Source organism: Helicoverpa zea, chromosome 30, assembly GCF_022581195.2.
Source record: "Helicoverpa zea isolate HzStark_Cry1AcR chromosome 30, ilHelZeax1.1, whole genome shotgun sequence".
Lineage (NCBI taxonomy): Eukaryota > Metazoa > Arthropoda > Insecta > Lepidoptera > Noctuidae > Helicoverpa > Helicoverpa zea.
Window position 1 is genome coordinate 5,896,633 of NC_061481.1, and position 22,970 is coordinate 5,919,602.

At 39.8% G+C, this 22,970-nt stretch overlaps 3 protein-coding genes across 3 annotated transcripts; 2 read left to right on the forward strand and 1 right to left on the reverse strand.

Annotated features, from left to right (window-relative positions):
• Positions 1 to 164: 164 nt before the first annotated feature.
• On the forward strand, positions 165 to 3,225 carry LOC124644626 (adenosine 5'-monophosphoramidase HINT3-like). The gene is made up of 3 exons (XM_047184117.1): positions 165 to 456; positions 1,084 to 1,277; positions 2,859 to 3,225. Exons 1-3 carry the CDS (start codon positions 252 to 254, stop codon positions 2,883 to 2,885), a joined length of 426 nt encoding a protein of 141 aa, XP_047040073.1. The 5' UTR covers positions 165 to 251; the 3' UTR covers positions 2,886 to 3,225.
• Positions 3,226 to 3,431: 206 nt separating this feature from the next.
• Positions 3,432 to 12,503, forward strand: LOC124644625 (EEF1A lysine methyltransferase 2). Its single transcript, XM_047184116.1, has 5 exons — positions 3,432 to 3,568; positions 4,411 to 4,611; positions 5,268 to 5,404; positions 11,157 to 11,313; positions 12,321 to 12,503. The coding sequence occupies exons 2-5, from the start codon at positions 4,416 to 4,418 to the stop codon at positions 12,476 to 12,478; spliced, it is 648 nt and encodes a 215-aa protein (XP_047040072.1). The 5' UTR covers positions 3,432 to 3,568; positions 4,411 to 4,415; the 3' UTR covers positions 12,479 to 12,503.
• Positions 12,504 to 20,059: 7,556 nt separating this feature from the next.
• Positions 20,060 to 22,789, reverse strand: LOC124644498 (motile sperm domain-containing protein 2-like). The gene has a single exon (XM_047183907.1). The coding sequence runs from the start codon at positions 22,573 to 22,575 to the stop codon at positions 21,205 to 21,207; it is 1,371 nt and encodes a 456-aa protein (XP_047039863.1). The 5' UTR covers positions 22,576 to 22,789; the 3' UTR covers positions 20,060 to 21,204.
• Positions 22,790 to 22,970: the final 181 nt, after the last annotated feature.

Genomic DNA, 22,970 nt, shown 5'->3' on the forward strand with positions numbered 1-22,970 from the left:
CCTCCACTGCTCACCACTCTAAATTAGAAAGCGCTGTTAAATATAATGCTTGTTAGTGTTATCGTTCAAAAAGCCAATTCCTTTATTGACATTCCACGCCCAAACCAGAATAAACTCTCCACATTCAAGTGCAAATAGCGACAAACGTCAAGCTGACAACACCTAAATCGAATACACTATGGACATTTGACATTAGGAAACGAAAACACGAACTATATAGATTTACGTTTACATAGAATTTTCTTTTTAAAATGACTACGTTACCCGCGGTTCAAAGGTCAGCTTGTATATTCTGTAACATAGCTAACAAGCTAGAACCCACAGAAATTATATATGAAGACGAAGATGTCTGTGTTTTTCCCGATATAAAACCTGCGAGCAAATTACATCTACTTGTGATACCTAAAAGGCATGTAGAAGACGTTAAGTGCTTAACGTCTGAAGATAAAGATCTCGGTAAGTCGTTAAATCGTAATTTCTCATTAAAACTGTGGTCTAAGGTGATTAAAAGTGTTATCGTTCATCGTCTGATAATATGATAATAGAGTGGCGTACTCTGAAATTTTGAAGTCCCCGATGTTTGTAATATTTTTATTAAATTGTTGTATAACATTACGTACAATAGAAATTGGGACCAAGAGCGGGTCTGATAATCGAAATTCGGATAATCAGACATAGACTGATAATATAGGAAATCGAACGCACTCATAGAAAACACTTTATTTGATCATTAGGTACTGTTTACCATAAATGATGGGTTAAATCTTAGTTCAAAAATTGGCAACACCATAGGTGCAGTCCATCAAAACATATTGACATTTGGAAAGCACAAATAAATAAAAGTTTGTTCATTTTATTGACAATTTTATCAATAGAGAGAGTAGCTGCGGGTTTAATATCTATGCATTTTTTTTGTTGCTGGGGAGGTTATTGCGCCGCTTCTTCTTCCCAGCAAAACACATGAAGTGGTGAAGGGTGGGGATTTAGGTGCTGTCTTTTGTAAATTTCTCGAAGTTCAAAAAGTACTGTTTTGTAGCCAAGTTTGATAAAAAAAAATTGAATTTGAGTTTATTCTGATTTCAGTTGATAAAATGCTGTCAATAGCTCACGAACAGTTAGCGAAGAACAATTTACCGCTAGAAGACTCTCGGCTGGGCTACCACTGGCCTCCATTCCGTAGTGTGAGACATCTACACTTGCACACCATCGCGCCGGCGTCTGACATGGGCTTTATATCGCGACTCATATTTAGAAAGGATTCATACTGGTTTGTTTCTGTAAGTATACATAAAAAGCAATTTTTATCATTGAAATTAATATTTAGTGGCAGCATTAGGACACTTATTACTACGCGCGGCGAATGATGATCATTACAACTGTCAGTTGAAATGTCATAGGGATCATGATTCGCCGCGCGTAGTATATGTAATTATGCACTTTTCTAACGGCCATTCCCAATATTCTGTCAGTCTTGTTTTGCTTTTTATTTTTACACTAGCTTCTGCCAGCGACTTCGTCCGCGTTAGAGTCGGACTTTGTGCAAAGAGAGGAAGAAATAATAAACACCAGCCCCTCCAATTATCTAAATCTATGCGTACTTACTGCTTCTTTAAGTAATAAAATGTAAACTATTAATAATTTGTAATTTGAACGAATATTTAAACACAAAAATAACTAATAGATACCAACCTATTTTATAAAATAACAACAAAAGAAAGTTAAAAATAAATTATTTAAAACCTAAAAGTCGCGCAATAAGGTTGAACGCTCTGAACGTCTATTCGCATCAATCGCACCAACAGCCAAATATTGTATGAAGCTCGCGCAGCCACTGCACCGCGCCGCGAGTCGCGTCGAGCGCGGCGACCGTTGCACAAAAATGATCCTTATAGCGTGCGTGATTCAGTATTCACGCGCGATGGCTTATTACCGTTTTTCATGTATAACTTTGGTGTTTCTTTACCGATTTAAGTCATTCTTTTTTTAATTAATAGATAATACTGTTCACTATGTTTAATTAGTGTGAGTGAGAGTGTTATAAACGAAATAGTAGACAAATATAATCAGAAAGCTCCGAACTGCTAAGCTACCGAGAGTTTTACGTGTTATTGTGAGTCAACCATAAAAGATAGACATATGCTGCCATGGGATATTTTTTACATAATTTTATGAAGAATATTTCCGTCGTACATGGTTTCTGTGTAGCTGTAACCATTAAGGCTGCACACGCGACGGAAGCTTAAAAAATGGAGTAACTTCTCCCGTTTTCCCAACATTTACCTTCACTGCTCTGCTCCTATTGATCGTAGCGTGATGGAGAGTATCCTATAACCTGCCCAGGAGTATGAAGAATATTTGTGCCAAGTTTCATTAAAATCCGTCCAGTAGTTTTTGTTTCCATAACGAACATACAGACAGACAGACAGACAGACAGACAGACAGACAAAAATTTTACTGATTGCATTTTTGGCATCAGTATCGATCACTAATCACCACCTAATAGTTATTTTGGAAATATATTCAATGTACAGAATTGACCTCTCTACAGATTTATTATAAGTATAGATAGATTAGGAATTTGACGTTACTTGCATGGGGCTAATGTCAACCATTATGTCAACTGATAGATATAATAAGACGTCATATAAACTTTAAAACTGCAAATGTTAACGAAAACAGTGATGGTTATAGTTCTCGCCAAAAATAATGTCTTCACTGCACATGCCGCGAGATGATGCAGTTGAATTTTATAATTATTTAATAGCTCCAAGTCTGAAACTTTTAACAGAGAAAGATGTGTCTTAAAAAAAATTGAAAAATAAGATTAATATGTATTTACAATCTGCTTTTGTTTTCAGCCGGACTACGTCACATCGAGGCTATGATGTGATCTCTCTTCAATAGCTTATATTATGTACTTTTCCTGATTAATATAATCTACTTTAGTTAGGTCGAATAATATGCCAAAAATCGGTTCAATTAGTAAACTTGTATTAAAGCTGCTAGCCTGTGATGCAAGGAAGAAGAAGCTAGCCTAGTTAATTTGACAATAATTATATATTTTACCACCGTAGTACAACATTCCTAAATGAAAAATAAGTTTAGTTTTGATTTTTAATCGCTCTAGAACGTTTTAATGCCATGTAAATATATATTTATTTAGTTTTTCTTGGTTTGTTAGTCTTTCTTAATAATGTATAATAAAGAATTTGTCCTGGGTAAAAATTGTTTTAATTTTCTGACAATAGGATTGTGGTTTTTACAGCAATAAACCGAATACATCTTGTACCAATCGTAAGTTTCAGCGCAAACTTATTAGAAAGAAAAACCATTTATTTACACATATATATATTTATTAGTAATAAGTGATTACGAAACAGGAAGTAGTTTTTAATTTAATAATCTGGGCAAAATTACCAAGTGAAAATTATTTAATCGACTAAGATAAATCAACTACAACCTCAGTTTAATGACAGACAACACTACTAACGTCAAAACAACTGATGGAGGTTATCAAAATAAAAACACGATTTCTATCTTAATAAAACTTTGTATATAATCATAAAAGGTAAGGTTCACAGTTAGTAAATATCCTGATATTAAATTTCGTACTGTGTATCAAGTCCGTGTGTTTTGTGGACAAACAGTACATCAACGGTTTGTTTTTATCGATGTAACCTCAAAACAACAATATTAAAACGAAAGTTATTCCGATAAGTTTGTTTATATTTTATCACGTAAAACAGCTCTTACATTTCGTTAAGTCAAATACTGAATGAAATTAAAGGTCTATTATATTACATACTCCATTTAAGTAGGCACTTAAGGTAAAGGTAGGTAAACAATCTCGATACGACCCCTAAGATGACTCACTGACCCGACTTTTTATTTGAAAATGCGTTTTAAAAGTAAAATGCGGCTAAAAGGTAATGCAAGTACACTAATAATAGATACCCAATTAATATGAGTATTATTTTATGCAGTAGTTTATTTGTGTACTGGGGGTAGTAGTTTAAAGTCTTACCTAGGGGTATTAGGATGCCTGTCCACCGGAGCGGAGCTAGGCTGCGGAGTGGAGAAACTGAGAAATATTAACCAATAGGATTGAGGAGCGGAGATTTTGTGCAATCCTATTGGTTAATATTTCTCAGTTTCTGGACAGGCAGCCTTCAATTACCAGGATAACTGTGTTGAGGAGGTCTAGACAGGCATTCGCTCTTTGTAAAACACTGGTACTCAGTTGCATCAGTTTAGACTGGAAGCCAACCCCAACATAGTTGAGAAAAGACTAAGCAAACGATGAGATATTGTGTAAAAAAAATTCTTATTGATATATAGATACATGCTAATTGTAAATCTTACTATACTTAAAACTTTTTTCACAACACAAGGTTTAAATATAATTTTCAGTAACAATGTCAGATGCCGAGCTGGACCCCTCAGAACTGGGCACACAAGACTACTGGCAGCGGGCATACATCAAGGAGATTCGCAACTTCGAGGAGCACGGAGACACGGGGGACGTTTGGTTTGGGGAGGACAGCGCCGATAGAGTAATTAATTGGATCTGCAACTGTGGGGTTGAGAGGGATACACCTGTTATAGATTTAGGTGAGACTAGGTTAATAAGAATAGTACCTAGCTAGATAGATCAGCAATCAAGTGATTGTAGTGAAGCCAAAACTGAAATGTATCAGTTGAGTGACATTTTCGTATAGTTATAAATAAATTGGGCTTTAAACAAGCCAAAAAAAATCTTGCATAGAACATAAGAATAGAATATAAGAATTGATAGTATACATAAATGTTATAAGTTTGTGTATTTCTTACTTCTTCACACTTAAACAGATGAAGAAAGTTTGACAAAAGTTATTGAGGTAGCTGACAAATTTACTGGGTTCATTTCAGACAATTTTAGTCTCAAGGTCTGATCGGCAAACCCTCTATGTAAAACCCTGGTATAATCATCGGCATGAATCCTGAGCACTGGCCTTCACCTGCGCAGAAGTAATTTATTGGGACCCTGTTTTGGTATGAAGTGAGGCACGGGGGCGGGCTAAAGCGGTGATTGGCCCGCAGCGCATCGCGTCATAGCCGTCACTCGGGATTGGTTCTTTGCTAATAAATCACTTCTCAGCAGGTGAAGATCAGCGCTCAAGATTCGTGCTGATAATTTTACTTAGCTGCATCAAAGGGGATATTAGAAAGAATACTCATCATAAAAATATGTATCTCTGTTTATAAAAATAAACCCTACATTATTCCAGGTTGTGGTAATGGCTACACACTGTCAGAGCTGGCACGCGAGGGCTTCACAAACCTGCTGGGCGTGGACTACTGCCCCGAAGCCATCACCCTCGCAGAGAAGGTGACACAGACTGAGTTCCCTCATATACAGTATAAGGTAATTATTGAGCAAATAAAATACTATTGTTAATTACCACGACAATTTTTACAAATTGACAATATCCTTAGTACCTACATTCCACTGTGTTTGCTAGAATGCATACAAACAGAGGTAGAAGTCGTGGTGGCCTAATGGGTAAATCATAAACCTCTCAAGTATGAGTGTTTGGGTTCAGCCCAAGGTTAGAGTAGTACACACAAGCACATTTTCCATGGGCGTAGCCAGCTTTGGGCTCAGGGTGGGGCAGCAGTCAACCTATCCCCCGGGGGAGGGCGGGGGCCCTCCGATTTTTTGTATCTTAAGCCGTTAATCTCAAACTTGTTAATCTCTTAATTTGAGAGGTTTATATTTTCAGGTACAGAAAATAAACAATCACACACACAGGACAGATTTTAGGTATATATTAAATAGGTATAAATTAAAGTTTTATCTAAGTATACCTATGTATGAGTAATATTACTTCAAGAGAAGACGGCGTGGGTTCTGGCAGAACCTGTCAAGCACTTCTTCTAAAAAAATATTTTTCGATTCTGAGACCCTTGTTCTGTGCACACTTAGCATACCTACACAGGCCGCTTAAACGATTTTCGCTCATGGTTGAGCGAAGCCACGTTTTGACCCGCTGTAATGTGCTAAACCAGTGGTTCTTAACCTTTTAGTCATGTTAGATTTACCAAAAGTTTGTCTTGCCGGGGACCACCTCATCGGTTTACCTAAATTGAGAGTACTTTGATAAAGAATACAAGCATACTTTATAATTAGCACTCATTTTTTTATTATTTAGCAAAAAACTGCTACAGATTTTAATTTAATGAGATTTTTGTGACAGCATTCTCTTTACTAATTTCTGAATTTTTGTTACAGTACTACTCAAAGCTAAACGCATGTCAGCAGTTGTTTAGATAAGCAAATGCAAAGAAAGAAAAACTTGCCTATGTAGCTTCCAAACACGCGAGCGAAGCGAGCGCGAAATTTTTATCGGACTTAAACCAAATATTACGTGAAATTTAGCCCAAACGTACTTAACTTTTTGTTTGTTGACGAATGCAAAAATAAGGGCATACAGTTTCTGAATACGCGAGCGAAGCGAGCGCGATATTTTAATTATTTTTTAAGACCCAAAACCAAAAACTACGTAAAATGTCGTCCAAATATACATTTTCATGAATGGGGGGACTAGGTACGACACGCGATATACGTCCATACGAAAACCCCCTTGCTTCCATAGATAAGTCGATAAAAATAAAGTTAGATAACGTATAGCAACGTCGCGCAGCTAAGCTTCGCGGACCACTTGGAATGCCTCTAGGGACCACCAGTGGTCCGCGGACCAACTGTTAAGAACCACTGTGCTAAACGATCGTTCTATTGTACAGGTCGTACATGGCTGGACAAGCAAAATAGCGAGCGCGGTTTTTACACTTGGATAAAACATTTCCGAAATTTTGATCACATCTACCAGTTCCATCTCCTTCAATGCATTATTTTTTGGATTAGATGGAGAAAATTGCACCGAACACCAGTGCGAGAGAAGGAAAACTCGGAAAAAAACCCTCTATCAACCCGTCTGGCCAGCGTGATAGCAGTAGGCTATATTCCTCTAATGTGCAGAACAAAAAAGCCACGGCCCCTAGTTCCCGGCAGTCCCGCTATTCCCGGTCACGGTGGCGACCGTGGTTACGGTGGGACAGGGGGTGCGAAGAATCTCCGGGTTACGGGAGGCCACCAAACACAACTGACTCTTGCGACGTACAACGGCCGCACGCTACGGCTTGACTCGCATCTGGCGCAACTCGAGGTGGAACTTGGGAAGATTAGGTGGCACATATTAGGGTTATGTGAAGTTCGAAGAGAGGGGGAGGACACCATAACCCTCGAATCAGGTCACCTAATGTACTTCCGAGAGGGAGACCAACAATCCCAAGGTGGCGTTGGGTTTCTGGTTAATAAGTCCCTAGCTGATAACGTTGTGGAGGTGTCTAGTGTGTCGAACAGGGTAGCGTACCTTATCATAAAGCTCACCGACAGGTATAGCCTCAAGGTAGTGCAAGTGTACGCACCGACCTCGACACATTCAGACGATGAAGTGGAGGATATATTTGATGATATATCAAGGGCCCTCCACTTCACTACAAAGACCCATTACACCGTTGTCATGGGGGACTTTAACGCTAAAGTGGGAGTACAGATTTGCGGCGAATCGGCAGTAGGATCCCATGGATTTGGAAGCAGGAATCATAGGGGGCAAATGCTCGTCAACTTCCTTGAACGCGAGGGGCTCTTTTTGATGAACTCCTTTTTCAAAAAGCAGCCCCAAAGGAAGTGGACGTGGCAAAGCCCCGACACTATGACTAAAAATGAGATTGACTTCATCATGACGAACAAGAACACATATTCAGAGACGTCTCCGTGATCAATAGGTTTAATACCGGTAGCGATCACCGACTTGTCCGAGGCTCTCTGAATATCAACTTCAAGGCCGAACGTTTCCGTCTGATGAAGGCCAGGCTCCGACCAACACTGCTCCAAACCATGACAGGATCCGAAACGTTCCAGTCAAATCTGGAGAACCGATTTGCCGCCGTGGAAACCACAACAGACGTTAACCAGAACCACGAATATGTGGTTCGGATCCTCAGGGAGGAAGGTTCGAGATTCTGTAACATGCAGCGTAAGGGCAAGAAATCAAAGCTTTCGGAAGAGACATTAGGGCTTATGAAGAAACGACGTGAAAACCCGCCTGTCACTTCGTCAGCTAAGCGGGCTCTAAACCAAGAGATCAACAAGCACGTACGACGCGACCTCCGGTGCTCCAATACTCTTGACATTGAAAGAGCAATTGAGCTGAATCGGGGGTCAAAGGTGTTCGTACAATCTCTTGGAAGAAGCCACTTGACGAAGCTGACCACAACAAGTGGAGAAGTCGTTTCTTCGGTGCCGGCAGTCCTTTCGGAAGTGGAAAATTTCTATGGCCGGTTATACGCATCGCATGCATCTCGACCTGATCCCGGAAATGAGGATTCTAGAGCCACATTAACACGCCATTTCACCGAAGACCTGCCAGAAGTCAGCAGTGGCGAAATCGAGATCGCTCTGAGACAGCTCAAAAATGGAAAAGCCCCTGGCGAGGATGGCATTACAACAGAGCTTTTAAAAGCAGGAGGTAAGCCCGTACTGGGGGAGCTCCAGAAGCTTTTTAATGCCGTCCTGTTTGAAGGGAGAACTCCAGAGACGTGGAGTAGGAGTGTTGTCGTCCTGTTCTTCAAAAAGGGAGACAAAACCCAGTTGAAGAACTATCGACCCATTTCCCTCCTAAGCCACGTATATAAGCTGTTCTCAAGAGTGATCACGAACCGACTTGCGCGAAGACTCGACGAATTCCAACCACCGGAGCAGGCTGGGTTTCGGAGCGGATACGGCACTATAGACCACATCCACACAGTGCGGCAGATTATACAGAAGACCGAAGAGTATAATCAGCCCCTGTGTCTAGCATTTGTGGACTATGAGAAGGCCTTTGACTCGGTTGAAATCTGGTCTGTTCTGGAGTCCCTGCAGCGTTGTCAAGTAGATTGGCGATACATCCAAGTGATGAGATGTCTCTACGAAGCCGCTACAATGTCCGTCCAAGTACAGAATCAGCAAACAAGGCCCATACCGTTGCATCGAGGAGTGAGACAAGGGGATGTTATTTCCCCGAAACTGTTCACTTATGCAATGGAGGATATGTTCAAAACGCTGAACTGGAAAGGACGCGGCATTAACATCAATGGCGAACACATCTCTCACTTGCGATTTGCTGACGATATCGTCATCATGGCGGAAACGCTGCAGGACCTACAACAGATGCTGAACGACCTGGCTGAATCTTCTCTACGCATCGGCCTACGGATGAACTTGGACAAAACCAAGGTCATGTTCAATGAACATGTTCTACCGGAACCGATTGCGATACACGGCGCCGTTCTCGAAGTTGTTCGGAAATATGTATACCTCGGGCAGACATTGCAGTTAGGTAGAAACAACTTTGAGGACGAGGTGAATAGGAGAATTCAGTTGGGTTGGGCTGCATTTGGGAAGCTACGTCGAGTCCTAACATCGTCGATCCCACAGTGCCTAAAGACAAAAGTCTTTAATCAGTGCGTCCTACCTGTCATGACTTACGGAGCCGAAACGTGGACACTGACGGTACGGCTGGTCCACAAGTTTAAAGTCGCTCAGCGGGCTATGGAAAGGGCTATGCTCGGCGTTTCTCTGAGGGATCGCATCAGAAATGAGGTAATCCGTCAGAGAACCAAGGTCATCGACATAGCCTATCGAATCAGCAAGCTGAAGTGGCAGTGGGCTGGCCATATTAGCCGAAGAACCGATAACCGTTGGGGTAAACGAGTTCTAGAGTGGAGACCGCGCCTCGGCAAACGTAGTGTAGGACGTCCTCAGGCACGGTGGAGTGATGACTTGCGCAAGACGGCTGGCAGGAGCTGGATGCGAGAAGCCGAAAATCGATCTCAGTGGCGTGCACTTGGAGAGGCCTATGTCCAGCAGTGGACTGCGATAGGCTGATGATGATGATGGACGGCTCGGCTCGCTACTCCACATAGCACCTATTATTTTAGGGAATACGGCTCGCTTTCAAATGACGCGCGCACCGCGCACGTTCGGGAACTCGAGCGTGCATTTTGTTTTGATCGCGCTCTTTTCGAAGTCGTCAATTTTTTTTGTGCAATAACTTACGGATAGTATGATTGTTGATGTTGTTAGTTAGAGTTAGTAAAAAAAAACATTGTTTGATCAGACACCTTATAGTTCAGAGCCAGGGCCCAGGGTGGGGCAAGTGCCCCAGCTTGCCCCAGTGTGGCTACGCCCATGACATTTTCTAAGTTTGTATATATATACTAGTTGATCCCGCGAACTTCGTATCGTTCAAACCTTCCCTGGACCTCTACAAATATTTTAAAACCAAAATCAGCTCAATCGGCCCAGCCGTTCTCGAGTATTAATCAGACTAACGAACAACAATTCATTTTTATTTATATATATATATACCCGCGCGCGGTGTATTTTTTGCCGCTCTGGTACATGGTGAGCAGTAGCGTCTACCTACACTTGGTATTGCTTTACTCATATAAGTTATGCTACCCTGGTACATGGTGAGCAGTTGCATCGAAAATTCGTTATTGGTATACTTTACTAAGGTGAATTATGCTGTTCTAGTACTTTACTTTTGTGGTTCTGCGGCATTCCGTAAGTTGGTTTTTGTCTAATCACTCCCGTCCCGGGAATCTTACTCGCAATTTTTTTTTCCTTATTTGCTCACCGTTTAGACCTACCCTGGACTACGACAAACATTTTAAAACTAAAATCAGCTCAATCGGCCCAGCCGTTCTCGAGTTTTAGCGAGACTATATAACGAACAGCAATTCATTTTTATATATATAGATTGGACATCGTGAAGATTAAATTAACTTGAAGGAATACATCTTGATGAAAACTGGACAATAGTCTGAAATCACCAACCTGCATTGAGCAAGTGTGGTGACTGATGCTCAATCCTTCTCTGGGTGAGAGGAGGCCGCAGCCCAGCAGTGGGACGATAAAAAGGTTGATTATTACGAAACTAATACAGGATAGATAAATCTTTATACTTTTAACCGACTTCTTTAAAAGTCCCTCCTTTTTAGGAAGTCGGTTCTCAATTCGTCAGGATCAATATGTATTTTTTTTTAATTTTCTTGATGTAATTTCTCAGGTATTCGACATTTTAGAAGACAGTGTCACTCAGCTCGGCAAGTTCGGCATCGTGCACGACAAAGGCACGTACGACGCTATAGCACTCAATCCCGACGACCCTAAGACGTGTCGACAGAAATATATACAGCAAGTCCACAATATGCTCGATACTGATGGTGAATATAAACTTATTTATTTACTGCATAATAAGCCGTTTACTGCCTGTTCCGGCCTATGCTACTCGGGAAGAGTGTGACTTTCCAACAGTGAAAGAATTTTTCAAATCAGTTCAGAAGTTTCGGAGCCTTTAGGGTACAAACAAACAGTTTGTTTTCTTTTTTCAAAATATTATATTAGTACAGATTTACCGGTGAAACTGGCTAAACTACTCAATCGATAAGGTAGTTGCCACGACGAGGAGTGATCTTGTGATATCAATCGCTATAATAATATAACATAGAGTAATCAAATGTCTTTGTTTCGTCATTCAATAAACGCGCTAATCATGAAATCAAATAGCAATTGCAATTGGATGACTGCGACATTTCACGGAGTAATGATGAAACCTGAACCTTAAGTCTACAAATCACCTATCCGCCTTGAGCCCATTCCTAAAAAAGGCTGCTGATTTTACCTTTTTGTCTTCCAGGGGCTCAATTCTGCTAATTTCATAATGTGTTAATTGAATATCAATGGAATCTCAATAGCAGTTTTAACCATATCGGGCATTCTGCTACTAATATAAGACCAATCGTATTCTAATGACATTCGACGTTATTGGTTAGTGAATACTCAACTACAGTCCCCCTTCCTCCGAGCCTTTTTCCCAAATATGTTGGGGTCTAGTCTAACCGGATGTCGCTGATTACCAATGCTTTACAAGGTGCGACTGCCCTATCTGACTTAATCTGACCCCCTCAGCCCAATACCCAGGCAACCCAATAACCCTTGGCTAGACTGCTGTCAGACTTACTGGCTTCTGACTACCCGTAACGACTGCCAAGGATGTTCAATGACAGCCGGGACCTACAGTTTAACGTGCCATCCGAAACACAGCCAATGGTGTCTAAGATATGCTTACCAATGATTGTGTTTCGGATGGCACGTTAATTGGTAAGTAATCTAGTTAATTGGAATATTTAACTACGGTATAGATATCAATTTGAATGTAATTTCCTTCCAGGTCTATTCATAATAACGTCGTGTAACTGGACGGAGGAGGAGCTAATAAAGCACTTCTCGGAGAAGCTGCGGCTGAAGCGCGCGCTGCCCACGCCGCAGTTCCGCTTCGGCGGGAAGGTGGGCAGCGTCGTGTCTTCCGTCGTCTTCGAGAAGATATAGGAAATATACATATTTTGTTACTTTATGTTTGTCTTATTTATTTCATACTTTCTACACTTTCTGCTGGAGTTGAGGTGGCCTAGTGGGTAAGGACCAACCACTCGAGTATGAGGGCGCGGGTTCGATCCCAGGTCAGGCAAGTACCAATGCAATTTTTCTAAGTTTGTATGTACTTTCTAAGTATGTCATTGAACATTGTTGACAGTCGTTACGGGTAGTCAGAAGCCAGTAAGTCTGACACCAATCTAACCAAGGGGTATCGGGTTGCCCGCGTAACTGGGTTGAGGGGGTCAGATAGGCAGTCGCTTCTTGTAAATAAAGCACTGGTACTCGGCTGAATCCGGTTAGACTGGAAGCCGACCCCAACATGGTTGGGAAAAGTCTCGGAGGATGATGATGAAGCAGCTGCGAGTACCGGTGTTTTACAAGGAGCGACTGGCTATCTGACCTCAACAGAGTTACTCGAATCCCTTTACTTGCCCTACCCCTCGGTAAAACTGGTTGTCAGACTTTCTGGCTTCTGACTAGTCGTAACGAATGCAAATGACAGCTGGGCCCCGATCTATCGTCCCTACCAAAACTCGGAAAAACCCGAGAACTCGTCATTAGGGTCCGTTCAGATAGACCGGCTCGGAGAGAAGAGCAAATTTTTTACACGTTGAAAATCGAGTACCTACTTGGTATTTGTAGCAAGGTTTATTTTTGGATGTGCACTGCTTTTGTCATTAAGAATGCTCGAAGGCGCTCGGTGTCAAATAATAAAAGGAGCCGACCGGCTCCGATCGCGTAATTTTTCTTGACGTTTGGCTCAGATTGCATGCTCTTTAATGCTCGCGCAGCCGATCGGCTCCGGTTTGTCTGAAAAGAAAAATGCGCGCCGATGCTCTCCGAGCTGGTCTGTTTGAACGGACCCTTACAAGATGGTCACCCATCCATGCGCCGACCCAGCGATGCTTAACCTGATGATCCATCCATCGCGCGCCTTTGGTTTAGCCACGAGCTCTTATAACATGAGATAGAAAACTAATTTTAAGTATTTGTTGTTATAGCGGCAACAAAAATACTTGAAAATTTCAGCTCTCTAACTATCACGGGTCATAAGATACAGCCTCGTGTCAGACGGACGGACAGACGAGCGAAAATAAAAACAACTCAAATATTTTTATTACACTTTATTTACTAAACATCCTTTACAATAACCAACCAGTTAAAAATCTTTGTTACATAAAGCGCTTGAAAGTTAAATAATAACGATAACCTGAAACCTTTAGTACCGATGCCTCATTCATTTTCAACCTGCCATCATAATTCAAGTTTAAACTAAACAGAAAAAGATAATTTTAAATGCAATAAGTAACAATAGAAAACATTGTATTCATGGATAATCTCTCAACTTTTGTGAATTAAAAAAAAAACAACCAGCTAACTTTGTAATAATCACAAAACACAGAAAGGGATAAAATAAAACTTTTGACGTGGCTCTAGAAGTCGGTGGCTAAATAGACTTGCAGACACCGACTTCTAGAAAGTTTTATTTTGTCCCTTTTAGTTTTTTGTGAAGTCGGTTTCTATTTATTTCTATAAAAAAACGCTTTTTGCAACTGGATATACCTAGGCAGAACGAAAAAAATATTTTTCAAAAGCCAAAGAATATTGGAGGAGGGTAAAAATACAGGCCCAACGTGAATAAGGCATCCCCAAATAGTAATACACGTAAATAATTATCTACAACCCTTACCGACTAGTTATAGCTAGGTATAATAATAATAATTGTGCATGATATAATATGTATGTAGGGCGGAGAACATTTGCAGCTATTTTGGAAATGCAAAATCACTGTTTACTAATGTTGGATAGAAGGTATAGACCATGGAGAACAAAATTACTAGTGGAGATGTCTTAACGCAAAATCTCGTAAGAAAGTAGCGCGACAACATGCGGGTGCGAGGGGGACGAGGAACGTTACTAGCTTCACCCTTACACGCTTTCTGCCGAACTCGACCATTATTTTGAAAACCAGTCAAGACCAATCTTAGACAGATCGGTTTAGATTTTGAACCCGAACGCCTCGTTAGTTCTAGTAACCGAATCGGTATGGCATCTCCGCTACCTTTCTTCCCAGATCCGTATTTTATCCAGTTCTTGCAAGTACCTACCATTGTAACTTTTGTAAGTTATACACAGGTACTTTCTCAGTTTGACTGAGTAAAGAAAGAAAACATCATGATGAATCCAGGGCCTCAATAGATAAACGCTCATTCCTTCTCCGTATGAGAAGAGACAAAATCTGATAATATTCTCCACCCTTTGACATGGAATTTCTAGTCATCATCCTCCGAGCCTTTTTCCCAATCATGTTGGGGTCGGCTTCCAGTCTAACCGGATTCAGCTGAGTACCAGTGCTTTACATGCAGTGACGGAATTTCTAGTATCTAATACTAATTTACAGTAACAAAGTAATTTTACAGGTACTTGACAAGCTTTTCAAATATATTAGGATTTTTTTATATATTTAATTTATTCTAGAGAATTTTAATTTACATGAATCAAAAATAAATGCTACAGCCGGAATTACAATCTCATGACCCTGAGTTAAATTAATATTGTTTTTTCTTTCATGTCCTCTTGATAATAGAAAAAAAAACATGATGTGAAAAAACTATTTATAAAAAGACTAGAAAAATAATGTTTGGTTAGTGTACGAACATGGAGAACAAAATGACTAGCGGAGATGTCATAACGCAAAATCTAAGAAAGTAGCGCGTCAAAATGCGGCTGTTCGGGGAACGAGGAACGTTACTAGCTCCGCCTTTATACGCCTTCTATGGGACCAATCAATCAAGACCAATCTTAGACAGATTAGTTTTACTTATGGCATCTCCGCTATCTTTGTTTCATCCGTGTGTGTGAAGAATTTAAATAGTAGGAAAAAAATCTTTGAGGAACCAAAAATCTCGCACAGTTAGTAAATTTTGGTACTTATATCGTAATTACTAATACAGGATTAACAATGCAAGTAAATAATGATAAAGTGAAAAACTAATAGATACTCAACAGCTTATCTTTGATAAAAACTAGGCCAAGAGACTCGATTTACTGATAAATCATTTTGAAATATTCTGATGAAATATTTATCAATGATTACTTTTCTAATTCACAAAGCTTACGATTTTTTTTTAATTTAAAAACTCAAATAGTGGGAAGGTTAACGCAAAATACCAAAATAAGAAAAAAAATGGAAATATGTGGAATTTTTTCGAATAAAAAGTATTTTATCACAAGTCGCTAGACACATACATAAAGATAGGCCTTAAATAGATAATTTCTTATGTAATACCAGTCGTTTATACATGTGACATATTTCTTTATAAACTAAAAAACTTTACACCTTGCCGGAATAATAAAAAAATGTAAGATAGTTAACTCTTTCACCCAAAATTAAAAGATTAATATTTTTACCCTTTTGAAGCACAGTCACATTATAACATTTCTGTAGCCGACTGCAAAAAAATACTATTTCAAGCCTCAGTATCCCAGCGGGGCCCATCAGGGCCATGGTCTGCCGGGGCTGCGGGATTGTTCGCGCGAGTTACCGCGGCCCTGGTACATAAGGGTCAATTCCCACTGAAAGAGCAGCGGCCGGCAGCGGCCGGCAGCGGCCGTAATTGCAAGGGATTGAGCGCGAGCGCGGCGGGCCGCGCGGCGCCGCACCGCGCCGCGCTCTTACATTTTCCGTGCTCTTACGGCCGCTGCCGGCCGCTGCTCTTTCAGTGGGAATTGACCCTAAAAGGCCTACGGACGGAACACGACGGTTTTTAGTCAGTAAGAGTCTGACACTCCCTCACCGCTGCTAACCCACAGCGGGAGGGGTCATTTGAAGATTTTTGATTTGTTAAAAAAAGCCTCAGTATTAATTTTGAATTATAAAACTATGAATACATTGCAAAAAGAAATGGATCCAAATATAAACTGTAACAGTTTTAATTAGTTTGAAATAAGTTATTTAACAGCTATGTTACCGATTATGAAAGCCCTAATTTAATATATTTTACACAAATAAGCATTAGGTACATTTCAAAAATGTGCGCTCATAATTTTGGAAAATCTCGCTATATGCTTTTATTGCAGACAGTCTAAGTGTTAATACAATTATTTTTAACTAGCTTCTGCCCGCGACTTCGTACGCGGATCCTGTCCCTTATGCCAGCGACTACGGGGTCAGCAAAATCAAAGATCTGAACCGTCTGATATTGAATTTTAAGGGCCCGTTGACTTGAAAACAACGGAATACGGATAAACATTAGAAACGTTCCATATATTTAATTAAATTGGACTAAATAAAACGCTGAGAACTGAACCGCAATAGGCGTGATCATAGGGATAAAAGTAGTGATTCTAATAAGTCTGCATTTAAGTTATGTGGCAAAAATGTTACACGTATTATTACGTAAAAAAACATTAAATAGATGACAAAGTCGTGGTGACTTAGTGGAAGTCGTGGTGGTTTAGTGGGTAGAGAACCAATCTCTCAAGTATGAGCGTGCGTCTTTGATTCCAGGTCTGGCAAGTGCCTGCCAATGCAACTTTTCTAAGTTCGTATGTACTTTCTACGTATATTTTGGATACCAATAACCGTTATTTGGAGGGGATGTTAAACTGTAGGTTCCGGCTGTCATTGAACATTCTTGGCAGTCGTTATGGGTAGTCAGAAGCCAGTAAGTCTTACCAAGGTATGTTGGGTTGAGCGGGTAACCAGGTTGTGGAGGTCAGATAGGCAGTCGCTCCTTGTAAAACACTGGTACTCAGTTGCATCGTGACTGGAAGTCGACCATAACATAATTGGGACAAAGGCTCTTGAGATAATAACGACAATAATAATGAGATATAGGCACCGCAGGACATCTGAGGCTGATGACGGGGAGTAGCAACCCCGCGGGGCTATACTATATGCTGAGTTCTCCAGGGAGAGTATCCCCCATCTCCGGCCGGTCGGAGTGAACCATGACGGGGGTAGGTCTCACGCCTCTGGCTTGGCTTGGCCGTCCAGAGTGGAGTCGCTAGAGCAGGATTAGTAGCCCTGCTCGGAGGGTAGGTGCCTCATGGTAAGCACAGGGAGCGCGTAATCTGTGTTTAAAGTCCGCCGAGGTATCCTCACGCTTCAGGTTCCCGGGGGCCCAGTAAGTGAGGTGGCGAGTCTCCACCTGCCATTTTTACATGTACCATTGACATCCACTAACATCCCATCACAAATAGCCCAAGTAGTTTCCCTCAATAGTTAGCAATAGTTTAGCACAGAACCGGGGATTGTCTTTTTTTTAACGACGTCCACCGGTGAATGTCCTTGGGTTCATTTCTATAGTGTATAAAGGGATAATCGACGGTATAGTGTCACCATTTCATTAAAGTTGTCTCAAAAGGGCTTCAGCGTGTTGGCTTCGGCCCCACGTTTGCCTCCCAAAAATTCGGAACTCTGTAGTCCCGAGGTCTGGAAGAGACATACAAAATAATAATGAGATATAACGCAACAAAGTCGGAGAGTGAGGGCTCGTGACGCCACGTCTAAGTATGTAAAATTTGTACTAAGCAGTGACTTAACGAAGCGTTGTTGTATCTTCGTTATTATTTGTTTGTGAGAGAGAGAGAAAAGAAAAATACGTGTCCATTATTTTAGGATAGGATTCACCATACCTATTTCATAACATTCATTTCTATACATTTCAAGTGTAGTATTGCTCTTGAAGTTTCATATCAGGTGTTCCAGATCTTCGATGTTTATACATCAATAGAGAGTGCTTATCAGATTGAACCACTTTTGCTAAAACGTCATATCTTCATATGCTATAGTCTAGCTGGACTCCTGGAGTTCCACATCAGGTGTTTTACACCTTCAATTTGTATAAGTCAACAGAGAGTGCTTATCAGATTGAACAACTTTTGCTAAAACGTCATACCTCTATATGCTATAGTCTAGCTGGGCACCTGGAGTTCCACATCAGGTGTTTTAGATCTTCAATTTGTATAAGTCAATAGAAAGTGCTTATCAAATTGAACAACTTTTGCTAAAACGCCATACCTGTATATGGTACAGAGAAGCTGGGCTCTTGGGGTTCCACATCAGGTGTTCCAGATCTTCAAATTTATTATCTCAACTAAAAATGCTCATCACATGAAACAATTTTTGCCATGGCACCATTTTTATATCTCTTATAGTTTTGTTGGTCTGTTGGAGTTCTGCATCAGGTCTTCAAGTTTCGAAGATATATTATAGCCTATATGTTGACCAGGCTTAATACTGATACAACAAAGAAAAAATCATTGAAATCCGTTCAGTAGTTCCGAAGATTAGCGTGTACAAACAAACAGACATACAGACATACAGACAAACAGACAGAATTTTTTTTTTGGATTTGTGCTCCATTACTGTTTCTAAACCCCACCCAATTATTATTTTTTAAATATATTCAATGTACAGACACAGTTTTTTTACAGATTTATTATATGTATAGATTTAACAACCAAAAGATATATAGGTATTTACATGTTTAAATAACGCCAAAATATATTACATAGTTTACATACAAATAATTTCTCAACTTCTAGCCAATTTTTTTTTTTCAATAAATAGTTGTTTTATTTCTAAAATTGCACACAACTTTACTATGAATTGCTTATAAGCAGAATTTACAGTGCTTGGCACCTAGTTAATCTAAAACTATTTCCCGCAGTTTCTCTCGCATCTTCCTGTATCCGGATAAAGTATGTAATGTATTTAAAGGTAGCAAATTTAACCATCTTCCAAGGATCGTAGCGTCATGAAAATTGGCAGTTGTATGTAGTTCTGATGACAATACAATAATATGGTACTGTAGAACTTTTTTCATGATGGAGCCGGAAGATATGAACTGGAACTTTATGACGGATTTTAGTTGTCACGTGCATTTATAAAAACGTGTTTTAGTAGTGATTTTGAATTATTACATAGTTTATTTATCCGGAAGCGCATAAAACTGTAGGAAGAAGCTACACAATTATTAGTACATTGGTTATGTATGTACCTATGACAACGCCCAGTTGATTCGGGTACAAAGTGACGTGGGAGCTACAGGCGACGGGGGCATCAACTGACATTTAGAAGCCACGACGAAATTAGGCTGCGGCGAACTTACTATGACATTTCCAAATACAGAAATAAAAAATACCGGCCAAGTGTGAATTGGATTGCGCACAAAAGGTTCTAATTAACGACGGAAAAGAATTTCTGTTGGACTCTAAAATATTTATTTGAATCTAGTTTTCAGTATTTGCATAGCGGCAACAGAATTATCTGTAAAAATTTCAACTGTCTACTAAGTACTACAGCTGTGAACTACACAGGACAGGACCGCTAAGTCTTAGTAACAGGGTAACAAATGTCATGAACAATTTAGCATAGAGATAGAAAATAGAAGAAAATAATATAGTTCTTTATGGAGGAGGAATATAGTTCTTTGCAAAACTTCTATCAAGCAAGTGAAACTGCGGAAAACAGCGAGTATTTTTATTTTTTGAAGAATAAACGAAAAAATAATAATTTGACTCATATTTGTTTAAGTTACTCATATTTATTTTCGTTCTTTTCGAACGCGGACCTAAATATCTTTTATCTATATAGTGTAATCTACTACCTACGACAGGTGTACCTATACCATCTGACTCAATGTTCTTATCAATTGCATATCTATTTTCGTCTTTACAAATTTCACTAATCTCGGAATGTTTCTTTAAGAATATTAATTATATTTTTAAACTAATTACACAAGAAAAAATTTGGATATCACGAAATTAGTTGGAAAATCGATTCACAATTTTTTTTCGAAAATTAAATACATTTTTATAAGTTGTTAATTGGAATGGCAATATTTGAAAAAAAAAAATGCATATAAATGGTAATTTGACATAACAAAACATTTTGAAACTGTATTCATGTTGTAATTTCTACAGTTTAAACTATAATGAATGTAACTGAATTTTAATAGAAACTAAACATGGTTAAGATCAAACGCTTCTGCACTATAATATGTCCTGCACAGCTGGCTGATCTCCATATATGAGAACAGCCGCCGTAGCGAATAGTCGGCTAAGAGGACATCATCATATTAACACAATTTAGTATTTCAGTGGCATATTGTAATTTCTAAGGGATTGAAAAGTTAGAGTATTCACCAATTTCAAAGTGTTTTAATTTTAAACCCCCGTCCCATAATACCGTAATTTATAAAGCACCTAATACAAATAATTGAAGTTTTGATAAATAATTTAGACATGGATTGCATGTTCTGTCTAATTATTCTAATTAGACATAATTTAAGAAAAAAAAATTAACAAACGTCTATGCTGTGTTGAACCAAACAGTCCAGAGTGTAAGAAACCAAATTTCATTACTAAAAACGTTTTTATAGAAAATACTTAAACTCACATAAACCATGATATTATTGTTTTAAACTGCTGAAAATATTCATATAATATAGCAAAATCTGTAATTTTTTTATCAGTTCAACCCAGCAAGATCCGTATTTTATAACCTCACCGTTTTAACCAGAGAGTTACCGAACAGACAATAGACTTATTTTACACATGAGCTGACTATACAAAATATAAAGAATAACATTAACTATCAACATTAGTACAAAGATCGCCATCAAATGGTCGACCTTGAAAGTGGCGTTGATCACCACTAACTCCAACGGCTACAAACGTTCACAGTACTTCGCGTCCTCACTCACATTCTCATACAGGAGGTATCCGAGAACAGCGACGAGCACTGTCATCGTCAAAGTCAGGAACTGCATCAGCTTCAATTGTTTCAGGTCTCGGTGAAGCGTAGCATAGTTCATTTCCAAATTACTCAACGTAGTTGACACTGAATCGGATTTCTCAGGAGCTTTGCCATCAATAACTGTACCGTTTTTAGGCACGTCTTTGTCTGGGAACAGGCATTTTAGACGGTACTCATCAGTCTTACTACCGGTTGACGCTTGCCAGATTTCCGTCAGTTCTTTTGGTGTCAAATCTGTCTTAGGTATCTGGATTGACATAACTAGGAATCGATCTTTGGCTACTGTTCTTAGTTGAATGCCTGGTTGGACAACGATCATGACAGTTTGTGAGGCCCCAGTAGCTAAGGTACCTGAACTGGGTCGTACACGGAACTTCTCTGGTGCCGTAGTCCTTATTTTGAAGGACACAGGACTTTCATCCATGTTCGTAATGGTGAATTGACTGGATATCTCGTCACCTTCGGTTTTGAAGGTGATTGTATCGTTGGGAACGAGCCGCAGCATCTCACCGGGAGAGTGCTGGCCGTCTCCTTGCTCAGCAAACGTGACCTTCTTCGGCGTATGTTCAGACTTGTTTTCGGGAATAAATTCAAACGTGTAGTTATCCTTACCGCCCCAGCATGTCAGAGCTTGTTCAGGAGGCACCACATCCTTCAAGGAGTCTTTGTTGACAAACCTCATCTTTTCGACTGCTCTAGCAGGTAGCAACGTCTTCACAACTTTGAAAGCAGCGGACAATACCCAGGGCATCTGGTAAATCACTATATAGTTGAGGAAGTATGGGTAATAAGCCTTGAACAGCGTGATCAGGTACTTCACGAGCTCCATGTCCATGTTGCCGAGGCCACTGCCGTCCATATCAAAAAACATAGTGATTCTCTTACCTGCCTCCTCGCGCTCCACTCTGTCGAACCAGTATATCATGATCTTCTTCAGCTCGTCGTAGTCTCTCTGACCTTTAACATGCATTTTAGCCTTGAACACGAGTAGCAGACAGCCGTCAATGTCTCGTCCTCGCGGAAAGAATACCCCTTCTTTGACATAATCCAATCGGATGTTGGTTTCGTTAATATCACTCGCGCCGACAGATTTCCGCCAAGTTAAGATGTCCCACAGCATGTCTGCGGCAGCTTTCGCATCTTTTTCGCTGTGAGCGAGCACTCTTTTGAGGTATTTCTCATCTTTCGCTCGCTCCAAGTCCAACGGATGGAATTCCGGGGGTGGCGAAGTTTCTTTCAATCTCGCCTCGAATAGAGCTCTAACGTCGGCCGGCGTCGCCATTTTCAACGAATGTTAATATCATGCGTTAATTAGGATGTAACGAACACTGTTTTTCGTCTCGTTAATTGAAATAACACACGATAAGTCCAAATTGAGATGTTGAAGTTCAAGTGATTTTTATTTTTTTGTCAATCAAATGTCAGTTGTGAGCGATTGCGACACAAAAGGTCGAGGTCCAACAAAGTTAAAAGTTTAATAAAAAAATGCAGCAATTTATTTTATTTAATTTGCCAGCGAAAATAGAAACCATGTAACTATATAGATATATTCTTCAAAACCTTTTAATTAAGTTTTCAATAGTACTGCGTTAGTTAGAAGTACATTTTTTTGACTATTTGCACTTGAATATAAATACACTCAATATATTTATTGGATTTAAAAATGTACTCTGCGTA